General features: G+C 38.3%; 1 protein-coding gene across 5 annotated transcripts in view; it reads left to right on the top strand.

Annotated features, from left to right (window-relative positions):
- The window catches only part of UBR3 (ubiquitin protein ligase E3 component n-recognin 3), a 126,140-nt gene that overhangs the window by 110,516 nt on the left and 915 nt on the right, over nucleotides 1-14,709 (top strand). For 4 of the 5 annotated variants that reach the window (XM_042441445.1, XM_042441436.1, XM_042441429.1 and 1 more), the window contains 7 exons: nucleotides 1,051-1,175; nucleotides 4,658-4,765; nucleotides 5,874-5,999; nucleotides 6,326-6,499; nucleotides 9,077-9,286; nucleotides 10,475-10,614; nucleotides 11,215-13,819. In XM_042441445.1, coding sequence (XP_042297379.1) covers nucleotides 1,051-1,175; nucleotides 4,658-4,765; nucleotides 5,874-5,999; nucleotides 6,326-6,499; nucleotides 9,077-9,286; nucleotides 10,475-10,614; nucleotides 11,215-11,332 — 1,001 coding nt within the window. In that variant the 3' untranslated portion in view covers nucleotides 11,333-13,819. Of the gene's footprint in view, nucleotides 1-1,050; nucleotides 1,176-4,657; nucleotides 4,766-5,873; nucleotides 6,000-6,325; nucleotides 6,500-9,076; nucleotides 9,287-10,474; nucleotides 10,615-11,214; nucleotides 13,820-14,709 lie in introns of those variants that run through there. The other variant, XR_006100867.1, reaches the window with a different exon arrangement.

The raw sequence follows: 14,709 nt of genomic DNA, 5'->3' as shown, positions 1-14,709 counted from the left end.
GGTACGGCAAGAAAAACCAATTGGTTCACACTTGAATTTCCCATTTCCAGTGCGTATCTTTATATATGTTCCCTGAGCTATTCTTGTGTTCTGTGCTTCCTTTCCCTTGGCAAACAAAGATTCAGTGAAATATTGGCAAAGTAGCCATTTCCAGATTAACTGAAATAGTTGTTCTCTTCCCTGCATTGCTTGGTAGGCAAGCTCATTTACTGAAGTTGTAGCCTTCCAGCACATGACATTTAGCTTGATATTTAATGTCAGCTAAGCACGTTTTGCTGAGATGTTATATGCCGCATTTACTGAAAACTGATTTTTTGAATATTGATAATGTTAGTAGTTTCTTGAGGGGATTGTCGACAAATTCAAGTTTTTCTGTAGATCTATACTACTGCGATAAAAGTTTGTTCACAAAGTGTACAATCTGTTGACTGTAATTTTCGCTTTGGAAAATAAAATAGAAGCACAGTACTTCTGATACCCAGAGCAAATTGTCCCTCATTATTATTAGTGTGGGCTTCAGATTTACTTGGACCTCCTAGCTAGTTCCTCAGTTAAAACCAGATTATTTTATTATATTCGGTCTAGAAAGTAGTGAACATTTTGCATTGACTTGCAGTGGAAGACCATCCTCCCCTCTTTGATATAATGGTTTAGGCAAGAGTTAAAAGTGAGTGTTAAAATGTCCAGATAGTGCAAAGACTATAATTTCTTTAAATGTATTTTTATGTACCTTGTTTTATGTGGTCAAGGTGGCTCAAAATCCAAAACATTACATCAGTAAATGAGCAGTAGCAACACACATTAAAATAAATAAAATTCTACAGTACCAAAAGTAAAACATTGATTTAAATCAGCCTGTTTAAATGTATGACTTCTGCCTGAAAGACACCATTGTCTATGTGTCCTTATAAAATATAATTTTGTGCATTTGCCATTTAGATTTTTTGTTTTTAAAAATTATTTGCAAACTTGTGGACTATGATTGGTTTATAAAAATATGAATCTTAACCTGAAATGCCTGAATCACCTTGTCTGTTTTTGTACTTCTAGAACACTTTATATGTATCACAAAGGTGCTGTTCACACTGTTGTATATGCAAGCTCTCGTCATACTTTCTGTTAAATGCAGTACTGAAGATAGGATGACTTGGATGAACTCAGGAGCTCTGAAAAAGGTTTGTTGATTTGTCAAAAACTGCAAGTAGAATGCCAAGGATGCTGTTCTGTCTCCAGTTGTGCACATTTAATCCTCTTGCCTTCTCTGGAATATAGATGTGCACAGCACTATACTGCATTGCAGCCTGTTTTTCTTTTTCACAGAAGTTCAGTTTTTACATCTCAGTTGAAATACAAGATCAGTCTTTATCACAGAGAGAAACTGTCCACCATCCCAGATCTTCACTGTCCTTGGGAATGTCAGCTGTTTTTTTTTTTGTAGAGCCACTTACACTTAAACCTTCCTCTCCCACTCTGCTCTGAAGGACAGAAGAGAGGAATACAGTTGGCCCTCCTTTTTTGTGGGGGATCCGTTCTGGACTCCCGCCCCGCAAAAATAGAGGCTTGCACATATTCATGCCTCATAGGGCTTGAATGGGGTACACCCCCGTGTGTACATGGTTTGGGTGTGTGCGCCGGGTGCATGCACCATTGGAAATAGTGGAGGTCACCCCTCTGTGGATATTTCAGATCTGTGAGTTAGGAGGGGCAACCGTATTTGCCTTTTCCATGAGGTCCATGGAGGTCAATTCTGCCATAGTGATAATGCTGGAGAATGCACAGGGTATCATGGCCAGAAGGCCTGGCTGATTGGTTGGCCAGAGTTGAACTGTCTTGACTGCTTCTTCTTATTCATGTCAGCATTTCTACATGAGAGTTGGAGTATTATATTCATGAGGAAACTACTCTAGGGTCACACAGTTGATGGAGGGCTTGTTGGGGAGAAAAACCATGTCTCTTTTCAGGGGGCTGGGATGGTGGAAATTCCTCTTAGTGATTCATTTGATGAGAATATGAGTTTGTTTTGTATTTGGTGTAGATATTGTTCATGCAGTCACTAATTTTCTTATGTTTCATCTCACATTATTGCATTATGTACTTATTCTTTTATTTATGTGTGCATGCTTGTGTTATCACTGGGATCTGGACTGTTTTGCACTCCTCTTCACATTTACTGGATAGCAAGTCTTGGAGTAAGTGACATTTCTGATGAAACAGCATGGATAGAAGTAAACTCCAGAAATAATTCCTCATGGTATTTACACACCATGGGCCAAATTACCCCAAAGGAGTGAAGGAACAAAGTATTGATCAGTGGAAAATACTGTAGCTTATGGCAGATATTTATATCTGTTCCACCTCAGTTCTTTGGATTTTGGTACTGCCATCTTCAGTGCTTTGAGTAAACAGCCAATATAGATTGTGCTTGTTCTTTCTACTGGTCAGAAACAAAAGCATTCCTCTAAAATCAACATTTTGCATGCTGAGAGCATTATGTTTTTTGACTTTGTAACACACCATCAGCCACTCTGCCTCTGGCAACAAAATATCTTTGTCTCATCCTGTCCCCTACCCTTTTGCTCTTCATTGGAATTCCAGATCCTTGGGAACTTTTCACTGTACACATGATCCTATCATTGATTGCCATGGCAGTACCCTATGGAATAGTGGGATTTGCAGTTCAGAGAAAGGCATTTAGAATTCTTAGTCAGAGAGCACTAGTGTCTCACCAAATAACAAGGCCCAGGATTCCATAGGGTGCAGTTTCTGCTTGAAAGTATGATATATTTGTGTTCTTTAAGTTCTTTGCATTCATATACAGATGCTTTGTAATGGCAGAATGCAAAGCATTTACAGTTCTTCTTGTGTCCATGGTGATGGCAACATAGGCATGTCAAACACCTCTGGGAAAGGAATGATCGTAGGTGACTGGTAGTAGAAAAACAGATCTGAAGTCTTCCCTAGAGTGCCCCGAGCTACTTATGCTGTTGCTGGATATCGGCTATAGTATTTTCCTTAGATTTTGCAGTGAAGCACAGGCTATATTCATATAAAAAGCCAAGCAAAAGTTGTTATGAATGCTAACTTTACCATTCACAAACAAGCATACTAGTGAATGCTGTCCATTCACCTCAGCAGAAAACACTTTAGCAAGTTGGAATACATTAGCGAGAAACAGCTGAGTGTCATGTACAAACTCAGCTCTGGGTTTTCTGCTTCTAAACAAGACAGAAATTGTAAGCCCAACTTCAAGCCCTGATTTCAAACTGGTTTGTTAGCTTACCTTTGTAACTGCTGTACATGGGGGAAAGAAAGCATGGGTAGTGACTTAATGCTGACATTTCTAACTCCTAGAAATTGCTCAGTGGAAATAACATTGCATTGCTTTCCCAGTGAAGGGATTGATGTGGCTTTAGTACTATCAGCACTGTCCCTGCTGCCTTTCTGAAATAGGTCAAAGGCAGATGACTTCTTGCCTTCAGGCCATGGCTTCTTGCCTTCAAACAAAAAGAAAATGCCATCCACAGGGTTTGCCTACAATACAGTGAACAGAACTATCAATTTCATGTCACTTTCACGTGTGGTTATAAGCATGTCTATTATCTTCCTTTTTCAGTGGATCCTTTTAAGGAAGAATCATTTTTAAAAAAGTATGGTGTAATCAAATTCTCTACTCAACAGTCTTGATCTTTTTTCTAGGCAACTAAAAACCAGTATTTTATCCCCCACTTCCACTACCAGCTGTTCCTAAATTTTGGAGAAGCTAATAGAAAATGTTTCCAAAAATAAATGGGAAGGAGAAAGAAACCATGACATGTTACTGCAGCAGTGTGTGTGCATGTGTATTCTGTCCTATGTACCAATGGCAGCAGCAGCCCCCCCCCCCCAGCACCATATTAGCTACACAGGGAGTACATGTGAGCAGGGAGAAACATCTGTCATTCATACTCAAGGACAACCATATTTTTTTCTGTACCTAGGGAATTATGACATTATGACATTCCACTACTTCCAGGGCATCTTCAGAAGGTTTTCCAACCTTTACTGAAGGTGCAGCTCTTTTCTCCAAGGAGTTTGAAATTGTAATAAATATATTCCTAGCATAGATCTTTTAGTTTGGAAGAAGTGTGGATTCCAGAACAGACTATATTCCATTCCATTTAGTAGCTGTGGATCAAGTAAACATTTCTTTGGAGTCTGTATGCATACACCTGAATGCAACAAGTTCCAAAATCCAATAAAACAGCAGTACCGTTATTGGGCCAACTAAAAACATGAAATACATCATGCAGGCTTTTGAAGCTCCACTGGTTTCTCAAGAGTCTCTCCCTACAGGTTAGGTATGAATTAAAGAGCTTCAGTCCTTCCCACATCTCCATTAAAGTGAAAATGCATCCCATGTGAACACAATTTTTTTCTTTGTGGCTCTTTCCTCCCTCCCTGGTAATTTCTTCCCCAAATAGAGCATTGTATGTCCCTCATGCAGAAATATGACATGTTATTCCTTAGCTTGGGCTATATAGATGTATGTGCAAAATACTGGCATCCTTCAAGAAAAGAATCAGGGAACCATTTTTGGCAGGTTACTTCAGTTATGGAGTGGAGCACTGTGTCGTTTGGATCAAAACTGATTTGATGATGGATTTCTTTTCAATAACAGAATCTATCCAATGCAAAAAAGACTTGGGAAGTGCTACTGAGCCATGTGATCAGTGAACTCTCTAAAGGGAAGATCTATGAGCAAGAGGAAACAGAAGATCCAGCCATGGTATAGTTTATATATTTGGATGTGTCAGTCATATGTTATTGTAATTCTAACTATCTGATTGTGTTAGGGCTTAAATACACTAAAGGCACCCATCATCTTGAGAGCTATTTATTTGTTTCATTTTTATGCTATCTTTCTCCTAGAAGGGGCCCAAGGTTGCTCACAGATAAAAATATTTGAAAAAACAACAACAACAAAGTGTAAAACAATTAAAATAATCTAAGAGCAGAATAAAATCACATAAAAATATACAAACGTTAAAAGCATGACTAAAATACACTCACTCCTTAAAAACCACCCTAATATGATAATATTCTCAAATGCCTACTTAAATAAAAATGTCTTGGCTTGCTAATGAAAAGCAAGCAGGGAGCAGGCCAGCCTAGCTTTCCATGGAAGGGCATCCCAGAGGGTGGGAGCAGCCACTGAGAAGGTGCTCTCCCGTGTCCTCACCAAGTCAGCCCGCAATAGTGATGGGACCAAGAGAAAACCTTTCCCCAAAAATCTTAGTGTTCTGGCAGGTTGATATGAGGAGATACAGTTCTTCAAATAATATGAACCTAAGCTGTATAGGGCTTTAAAGGTCATGACCAGAGCTAAGCAGAACCAGCTCTGGTTTGTGCTTGGATGAGAGACTGTCAAGGAATACCAGTGCTGTGGGCTACATTTTAAAATATTTTTAACATTTTTATCTTTTTAATTGTATTCTATTCTTTTAACATGTAACACGCTTTAATATTGTAATCATTTAATCTTGTTTTAATGTACTATTTTTGTATGCTTTTAATTGTACTATTTTTTAATGTGAGCTGCCCTGAGTCCCAGTTTGGGGAAAGGGAGGGATATAAACAAACAATTTCAGAGGAAGAAACTAGCAAAATCACCTCTGAGAATACCTTGCCTAAGAAGACCCTATGAAAATTGTGCGTTTACTGTAAGTTGGCAGGTGGCTTGAAAACAATACACATACCTGATTGTTAAGTCTGTATTTCTCTTTATCCACCAGTAGAACTACTGAATAGAATTATGGATTCTTCCAGAGTAAAATCCCACTAATTGAGGTTTACTATTGGTTTTTGTTTTGTTTTGTTTTTTGACACTAATTTAGGACAGCACTAGTGCTTGGTGCCCACAGTCCATAGAGATTTACTTGCAGCAATTCTGCCTACCTTTTCTCAGGATCACTAGCCTTCTTCAGCACCATCTCTTTGGAGGGGAGCTACCCAGCTGTCAGGTATTATGAAAACCTAATTTGTTATATCTGTCATGGTGATATAGTGTATATTAAGCTACTATGACAAGTCTTCATCTTGTGTCTGGGAAATTCATATATGCAAAAAATTGTGTAAACATCTTAAAGATATGTCACAGAGATGCAAGCATTAACCATAGTACAATGAGCTATGATCTTGTGCTGGATGTATATGCATAATGAAGAGAAAGTTTTATACTGAAACTGAAAACGTTGTTCTTCATGAGATATATCATAATGGATAATTGTCTTTTACTACTTCCTTGTTTGGCTTCCATTCTGAAAGTAACTCCTTTTATGATTAATAGGAAGGTGAAGAGTTTACTGTTCTTGCCAACTGCCTGGGCTTGTTATCATCTTTTCAATCATCGCAGTTCTCTAGTGCCTCTTGTCTTGATTGGTCTGTGCCACCCTTTGACATAATATCCCAGTGGTGCTCAGAATTGGTTTCATTCTCAAACAACCATACAAAACAAGTAAAGGTAGGTAAATAACACTGCCACATCCTAGTACATTGTTTCAGACCACAAGTTATACTGCACTATTGGCCAATGTTTGCCCCTTTAGATTTAATCCTGTTTAAATGTAAGAAATTCTTTTCAAATGTGTGCAGGTAGTTATATTCTAGCAAACTGGTTTTCATTTAGCTGTGGTATTAAATTTTTCTTCATCAGCAAATAGTGTATTTGTTAAAAACATATTTGATATGGAATGGCTGTTTAACTTTGGCTCACACATTACAACTGTTGTAATTACTCAAAGCAAAGAGAGAATAACTAATATTAAACATTGTCAGAAAATAAAAATACAAGTATTATATTATGAATGCATCTTCAGGAAACTGAATATGTGATTTCATAGCCTTGGATAGTGTGTAAAAATGAAAAAAATAGAAATTGCTCTGCAGTTTTCAAGATTTTCAAACTTTCTCCCCACAAAGCCATTTTTTTATTAATTATTCAAACTGCAATAGGATCCTCATGATTTGTAGAGGATTCACAGGTGTGGTCTTATGTGCATTCTTCATTCTCACAGGGTACTAGGCAGGCATGTTGAGGCTAGATGTCACCCTGTTTCCCTGGAAAATACAGCCTAGAATATACTCAAAGGTGGTAGCTTTGCAACTGACAAGTTGCCTTAGGATGAGTCAGGGTGGAGATCCAGACCTTACTAGGCTGGATGAGGTTGGAAGGTGGAGATTTTCCCTGACGGATCTTGAATTATCAGAAAAATGTGTGGCCAGTTGCAAATGACTCATGATGTATTCTCCTCTTTGTTGATTTTGTTTATTTGCTTATTTGTTGTTGTTAACCGCCTTCAAGTTGATCTCATCATGACCCTGTGTGTGAGACATCTCCAAGATTCTCTATCTTCTGCTACAGTGCACCCGCATCATATGCGGGCGTGCCAGACGCGGCTTCCAGCATATGCTGGAAGCCTGTACTGGAAGAAGCCTCGGGCACGCCGTGGGCATGAGCCCCATTACTTCTAATGGGGCTCCAACATACACTTTTTTTCTTTACGCAGGGAGGGGTCTGGAATGGATCCCCTGTGTAAAGAAAGGGCGCACTGTACTTAGTTCCTGTAAATTCACATCTGTGACCTCCTCAATAGAATCCATCCATCTAGCATGCAACCTTCCTCTCCTACTTCCCTCTACTGTCCTAGCATTACTTTCTTTTCCAGTGAGTTGTGGCTTCTCATGATGTGGCCAAAGTGTGAGAGCTTCAGTTTAGTCATCTTGGCTTTCAGGGAGATTTCGGGCTTGATTTGCCTTAGTAGCCATTTGTTTGTCTTTTTGGCTATCTACAGTCTCCTCAGTGCTCTTCTCCAGCAGCACATCTCAAATGAATTGATTTTCTTCTCACCCACTTTCTTGATTGCCCAGCTCTCACTTCCATACATGGTTATAGAGAATACATGTATGATTCTAATTTTCATGCGTAGTTGTATATCTTTGTTCAGTAGGATCTTTTCTAGTTCTTTCATAGCTCCCTTCTCCATTCTTAATCTTCTTCTAATTTCTTGACTACAGTCCCCATTCTGATCAATGTTTGATCCAAGGTATGGGAACTCTTTTACTGTTTCTATTTCTTCATTGTCTAGGGTGAATTTATGTAGATCCTCCGTGATCATTATTTTTGTTTTCTTCATGTTCAGCAATAAGTTTGCCTTTACACTTTCTGCCTTGATCTTCCTTAGCAGTTGTTCTAGATCTGTGATGTTTTCAGCTAGTAGTATGGTCTTGTCTGCATATATTAGATTGTTGATATTTCACTCCTTCTTTTCTTGTGTCCAAGCCTGCTCTTTGTATAATATTTTCTGTATATAAGTTGAACAGATAGGGTGAAATAATGCTGTCTTGTCTGATCCCTTTGGCAACTGGGAACCATTCTGTTTCTCCGTATTTTATTGAACGGTAGCTTCTTGTCCAAAGTACAGATTCCTCATGAGGACTATCAAATGTAGCAACATTTTCATGTCTTTAAGGGCATTCATGATCTATGCTGTCAAAGGCTTTGTGTTTCTATAAAACACATGCTGATTTTCTTTTGGAATTTCTTGGTGCACTCCATTAGACATCATATATTTACAGTGTGGTTCCTAGTGTCTTTTTCTTTCCTGAACTCCTAATCAGCTATTATCCCTAACAAAACTAATTAATATAAGGTTAGTTTTTGAAAGAAACTACATGAAGCTTAAAGCATAATTCAAAACTTATGAATTCCTAATAGGTAGATACAATCTCTGGTACAGCAGAAATTAAGTCCATTCCATCTTCTACATGACATCCCTTCAGATATTTAAAGATGGATATCATATCTCTGAGACCTTTTGTCTCCAGGCTAAATGTACCCAGCTTCCTAAGTCAGACCTTTCATTATCTTGGTCACCCTCCTCTGGACACATTGCAGCTTGTCAATATCCTCTTTGAACTGTCGTATCCTAGAACTGGTATTCTAGGTGATATCCAGCTAAAGACAGTTAGACGAGAGAGAGAAGACAGGCAGAATATATGAGTATTTTAATATGGTTTCCTTTTTTCTCCCTCTTTTCAGATTTTACTTATACAGGAACCCAAATGGGACTTACCACGCCTCCTCCAACTGCCTGAAAATTACAATACTATTTTCCAATACTATCACAGAAAAAGTTGCTCAGTCTGTTCCAAGGTTCCTAAAGATCCTGCTGTTTGTCTGGTTTGTGGCACTTTTGTGTGTTTGAAAGGACTTTGCTGCAAGCAACAGAGCTACTGTGAATGTGTTTTGGTAAGATATAATTGATAACAGTAGACAAAAAAATGCTATGGAAAGGAAATGTTTCTAAGAATGCTTGTCATTGATTGCTGAGATCCAGTAATCCCAGCAGACCCCTGTGATGCAGATGATGCAGTATGCACACAGTGTCTCTCCTTCCAGTCCTCTTGTAATTCTTTCTCATTCAGTGAAGTGAAGTGGAGGAATGCTTCTAAGATGATCATGGGCACAGGTGGTCTGCAGAGCTGCTCCATCCATTGAATGGAAGGAAAATGTTTGTGCACAAACTATGCAGGAAGGGCTCTGGTGCCAGAGAAACTTTTGTGTTATAATGTAGGCCTGGTACAGACCGGCGCCTTGTGCTGGCCTGAGGGCAAAAGTAGGGCTCAGGAGAGCAGAGCGTCAGCACGTGCCTGAGTACTGCTGTGCACCATGGGCGCAATCTCTGCATGTCGCCATTTTTACGGCATACACAATGACAACATGATTCGTGTCATGTCCAAACGGCGCGGCGCACAGCGCCATTTCAGGACACTTAAGGCACCTTGGCAGCGGCGGGGAAAAAAGCTGTGTCATGCCTCCTTTTTCCCAGCACATCGTTTCCGTGCTGTTGGCACGGCCACAATCCGGGGGAGAAAGGGGCGGCCTCTGTTCACCCCTTTCTCCCAATCTGTATAGGCCTTTAGTTTTTTTTATATTAATATTTTCATATGTATTAATTTTTGTCACAATTCTGGAAAGATTGCCAAAAAACTTCCAGAATTGTGACAAAAATTAATACAAATATTTAAATTCAGATACTGGGTTTGAAGGTCCAGGGAGATTCATTTTAACTCTTAGCTCCAGTTTCATTGTCCAAATCATTTACCACCACTGCAAGATGTAGTTTAGCATGGGAAGGTTCTCCTGTTGAAACTTCTGGGAGTGTCCCTCCTGTGTCAAAGAGCTTTGGGGGAATAATTCTGAATTCAGTTACCTTTCTCTACAATCTCACTCTTGAGCATGTCCCCCATTAGCTGGAATTTACAGTTTCATAAAAATATTCATACACTTCCATGTGAAAAAGAGAGGCTTAATTTTTAACTTGTTTTTAATATTATGCAATTATATGTTGGAAGCAAAATAGATATATATTTGTTACAAAGTCATTAACAAGAATTTTTATCCACTTCTCTCACCTTTTCTAAAATAAAACCTCAGCACTCACAAAACTGTGGTGCTGGAACAGGCATATTCCTTTTGATCAACGCATCTGTAATCATCATAATTCGTGGTCTTCGTTTTTGCCTTTGGGGTTCTGTGTACTTGGATGCACATGGTGAAGAAGACAGAGATCTCAGGTAAGATTTTTAAAGACAGGTAACTTTGCAGTCGCGCCTATTCTAGCTATACTCTAAGTTTAAACTGAGCCTTTTTCGCTTTAACAGTACAGTCCTATAACAAGACTTTGAGTAAACAGGAAGAGATAGTAGTATGTCCAAGTACCATTTCCTTCATGAAAAACTTGTGATCTAAGAGGGCTGGGGTTTTATCTAGGGGGAAGAAGAAAACGTGTGCATGGGTGATACACTTGGCTCCTTTGCAAGAAAAGTTCAGGAATGGTGGAGGAGTGGGTCTCTGGGACTCCAAATGCTATTACATTACAGCTTCCAGCATCCCTGACTATTGGCCATGCTAGTTGGAGCCAGTGGAAGTTTAAGCTCAGTGAAATCTGATAACCAAACCTCCCCACCTCTGATTTAAAGTGGCTCTCAAAGTCAGTCAACCTGATCAGTCCTTTGATCCATAGGGTCTTGATCTGAGTGGACAATTCAGGATTCCTTCCTGTCTTGTAGAGCATTTGAACACAGTGCAGATGGTTAAAACAGCAAATAATTTTGGTCCAGCTTTCACTGCTTGTATAGATTGCTAATTTGCTTTTATCTTACTTTTTCTTGTAGGCGTGGCAAACCTCTCTATATATGTAAAGAAAGATACAAAGTGCTTGAACAGCAATGGGTATCACATACCTTTGATCACATCAATAAAAGATGGGGACCACATTATAATGGTTTGTAGATCACCAGCCAGCATTGCACCATCACATCGCCTTTGTTTTGAATGCTATCTGATGGGCTGTAGCTTCAAGCAAATGAAAACTGAGTTTCCTCACTGCGGAAAGCTTGAAGCCCAGCTATATTTTATGAAGCCCTCTTTTAGGAGCTGGTCATAAGAAGTTTAATAATTAAAAATGCAAAGCAATTAGTCCTTCTAATTTGAGTGAAGAATCTAAATTTATTTGATAGTCGTTGCTTTCTAATCCACTAATAACAAGCACAAATTGTACTTTAAAAATCCCCTAAATGGGTATTGAGTGTTTTATTTTTCCCTGATTGGGTTTGTTTATGCTGAAGCACTGTACATGTGTGGGACACCTGCTATACTGCTTTTTTTTCTTTGCCTTTCTTTGTATTGCTTTAAGATTTTGCTTGATATATATCTGTAAGTACAAAAGAGTTGTGACACTTTTTGATCTGTGAGATTGTACAGAAATGGTCTAAAGGATTTTAGAGTATATTTCGCTTATTGCCAGAGAGCTATTGAAATAGTTTCAGGCATTGCTGAAAACCTTATTCATTCTCAGGAATTTCATAGATATACTCCAGAGATTAGTGAAATAGCTGTAAAATAGATAGCTTGCTGCTTTTAATGTAATACAAATACATACAGAGTATTCTGTCTGACATTTCAGTTAGCTTTATTTACTAGTAAATACTAACAAATCAATTTTACTGTTGGTGTATATACAGCATTTGTAAAATGCCCAAAATGGTACATTGTAAACCAAACCAAGCATGTCACGTCTCATTTCCACCTAGCTGTACGTGTCAGTGTGGTGGGCAGGGTGTGTGTGTGTGTGAGAGAGAGAGAGAGAGAGAGAAAGACATGCTGGATACTCTGCAAATGAGACTAATTTGGGAACGTCTGTGAGTTGAAGCAATTTTTTTCTATTGTATGTATAATCACTGCCCTTTCTGCTTAAATTCCTTTAATAGGGAAATAGGGAGGGGAGTTAAATTGTATGGTGCCTGATTACCCCCTCCTCTTTTTTTGCATCGTACATGAAAAATATATCTTCACAACTTTCCTCGAATCCTCATGGAGCATCCCAAGAGCCTGTTGTTAACAGATGAAATTCTTTTGGCTTGGCAGAAATTAGGGAGTAGTGGGCAGGCTGAGTCAAGCCCTTTGCTGCCCTTCTCATACACTCACATGAAATACTCGGCTTGATCACATTGGGTCATGCTCTGAATCCAGCTGATTACGCCCCCAGGCTAGAAACATGTCTACAGAGGTCTGCTTCCACTATTGAGGACTGTAGCAAGTTGAAGGCACTTGGGACAAGAGAACTTTGAAACAGCACCACAATGGGCACCTTTATAGGAAAACACCACAGGCAGAGAAAATTATCCAGTAGTCCTAATACATTACTGCCAATTTTTTCCCTTTCCTTTTTCATAATCAGACATGTGCTTACTGTTTCAAAGAGTGATGTCATTTCTGATACTTACCTACTTGTAGTTTTTGCTGTAAAGTTTTTATCTCTGGACTGATTTTAAAAATGCTGTAGTTATAAAATAGATTGAAAGCTGTTTTCTGTTCAAAGTTGTGATAGGAAAGCAGCTGCTGCAAATTGTGTACAAAGTAATATGAAGAAAATGGCAATGTTCAATAAAAAGCCTCATTAGCCCACTAGTTTTTACAAAAACATCAAATAAAATATATGGTTGTTATTTGCAGTTTTATATATTTTGAATCTTCCTTGACGCCTACAGTTTCTTCCACTAAACATTTTCCTTCCCTAAAAACATTGTTACATTTTAATATGTATCATATAGGCAACATATAATAGTTTTACATTGCTCATTTCTGAATATCGTGCCATTTTTAGGCAAAGTGGACAAGAAGAAATATTCTTGACATCTCCCAGCATAATACTATGACAGGGTGCTTGAATTTGACTGCTCTGTGTAGTTTTAAATTTCACAAGAAATAATGTCTTTACAAATGGAATAAAACGTGTTATTTAAAGTGGATTTTTTTTAAAAAAAATGTGTATATGGGTGTGAAGTAAAATTATTAGCCTTAACTTTCAGATCTTTGTATTTCACGGTGTTCATTTTGATACTGGTGAATTAGTCACTGGTCAGTTTTTTAAAAAGAAAAGAGAAGGCACTTGTTTGAAAATCCTACTTGAAAAGCACCTGCATGCTGCTGGACTAGAAGTTTGATTAATCTCATACATTTTTGAAAATCTGCTTTATTAGGCTTACTTTGAAAAATAACAGGTCCAAACTATAATTGGGTGTGTGCGTGTGCGCGCGCATGTATGTGTTCTGCTGCTGCTGCTATTCCTCCAATATACTGGTGTGGTATCTTGTATAAATGATCAATTAAGTACAGTACATTACTGTAGAAACAAAATCAGTCTGACACATCAAATGCAAAACTAGAAATACCGTAATCAATATTGTAAAATATGTTAATAAAAGTCTACTGTCATTACATACGTGTGTGGGCTCCTTTTGTTGTGTTAGGTTAATAACTTTACATGAAAAACAGTACACTATACTTGTAGCTTTTCCATGAAGTTAATTCCAGCAGTACCGTCAGGGCAAGACTTTGGAGTAGAAGTCCAGGGCACCACTCAGTAGAATGAACAGCAGGATCCCAAACTAGGCTGGCTTAAGTGTACAGGTTGAGTCTCCCTTTTCTGGAATTCCAAAATTGGAAATATTACAAAATTCATAGTTGTCCACATGAGTGCTATGGTGGTGACAGCTTTGTTTTCTGATGATTCAGTTTACACAAACTTTTTTTTCATACACAAAATTATTTCATGTACCTTCTTGTATGGTTTTAATTGTACTGTTTTTTAATATTGTAAGCTGCTCTGAGTCCCAGTTTTGGGGAAAGGGTGGGATGTTGTTGATGTTATTTAAAATAATGTACCTAAAATTACCTTCAGACTGTGTGTAAAAGGTGCATATGAAACATAAATGAATGTGTTTAGATTTGGTCCCATCTCTGAGATACCTCATTATGTATATGCAAATATCCCAAAATCTGAAAACCTCCAAAATCCAAAAGACTTGTGGTCCCAAGCATTTCGGATAAGAGAGACTCAGCCTATAACAACATTCTCTAAACTCTTCCTCAGCTCCCTCCCTCCTACACCAAACAGCTCCCAAATAACTAAAATGCCACCTGCAGACATTATTTTTTTATCTCTAAAAATATAATGATCCATTTATCTTTACAGTCGGCCCTCTGTATCCGCGAACTCTTTATCCATGGATTCAACTATCCATGGCTTGAAAATACTAAAAATTATATATAAATTCCAAAAAGCAAACCTTGATTTTGCCACTTTATACAAGGGACAGCCTAACAAC

This window comes from Sceloporus undulatus, chromosome 1, assembly GCF_019175285.1.
Source record: "Sceloporus undulatus isolate JIND9_A2432 ecotype Alabama chromosome 1, SceUnd_v1.1, whole genome shotgun sequence".
Classification (NCBI taxonomy): Eukaryota; Metazoa; Chordata; class Lepidosauria; order Squamata; family Phrynosomatidae; genus Sceloporus; species Sceloporus undulatus.
The sequence above is the reverse complement of the archived record's forward strand: the minus strand, read 5'-3'. Positions and strand labels throughout refer to the sequence as shown.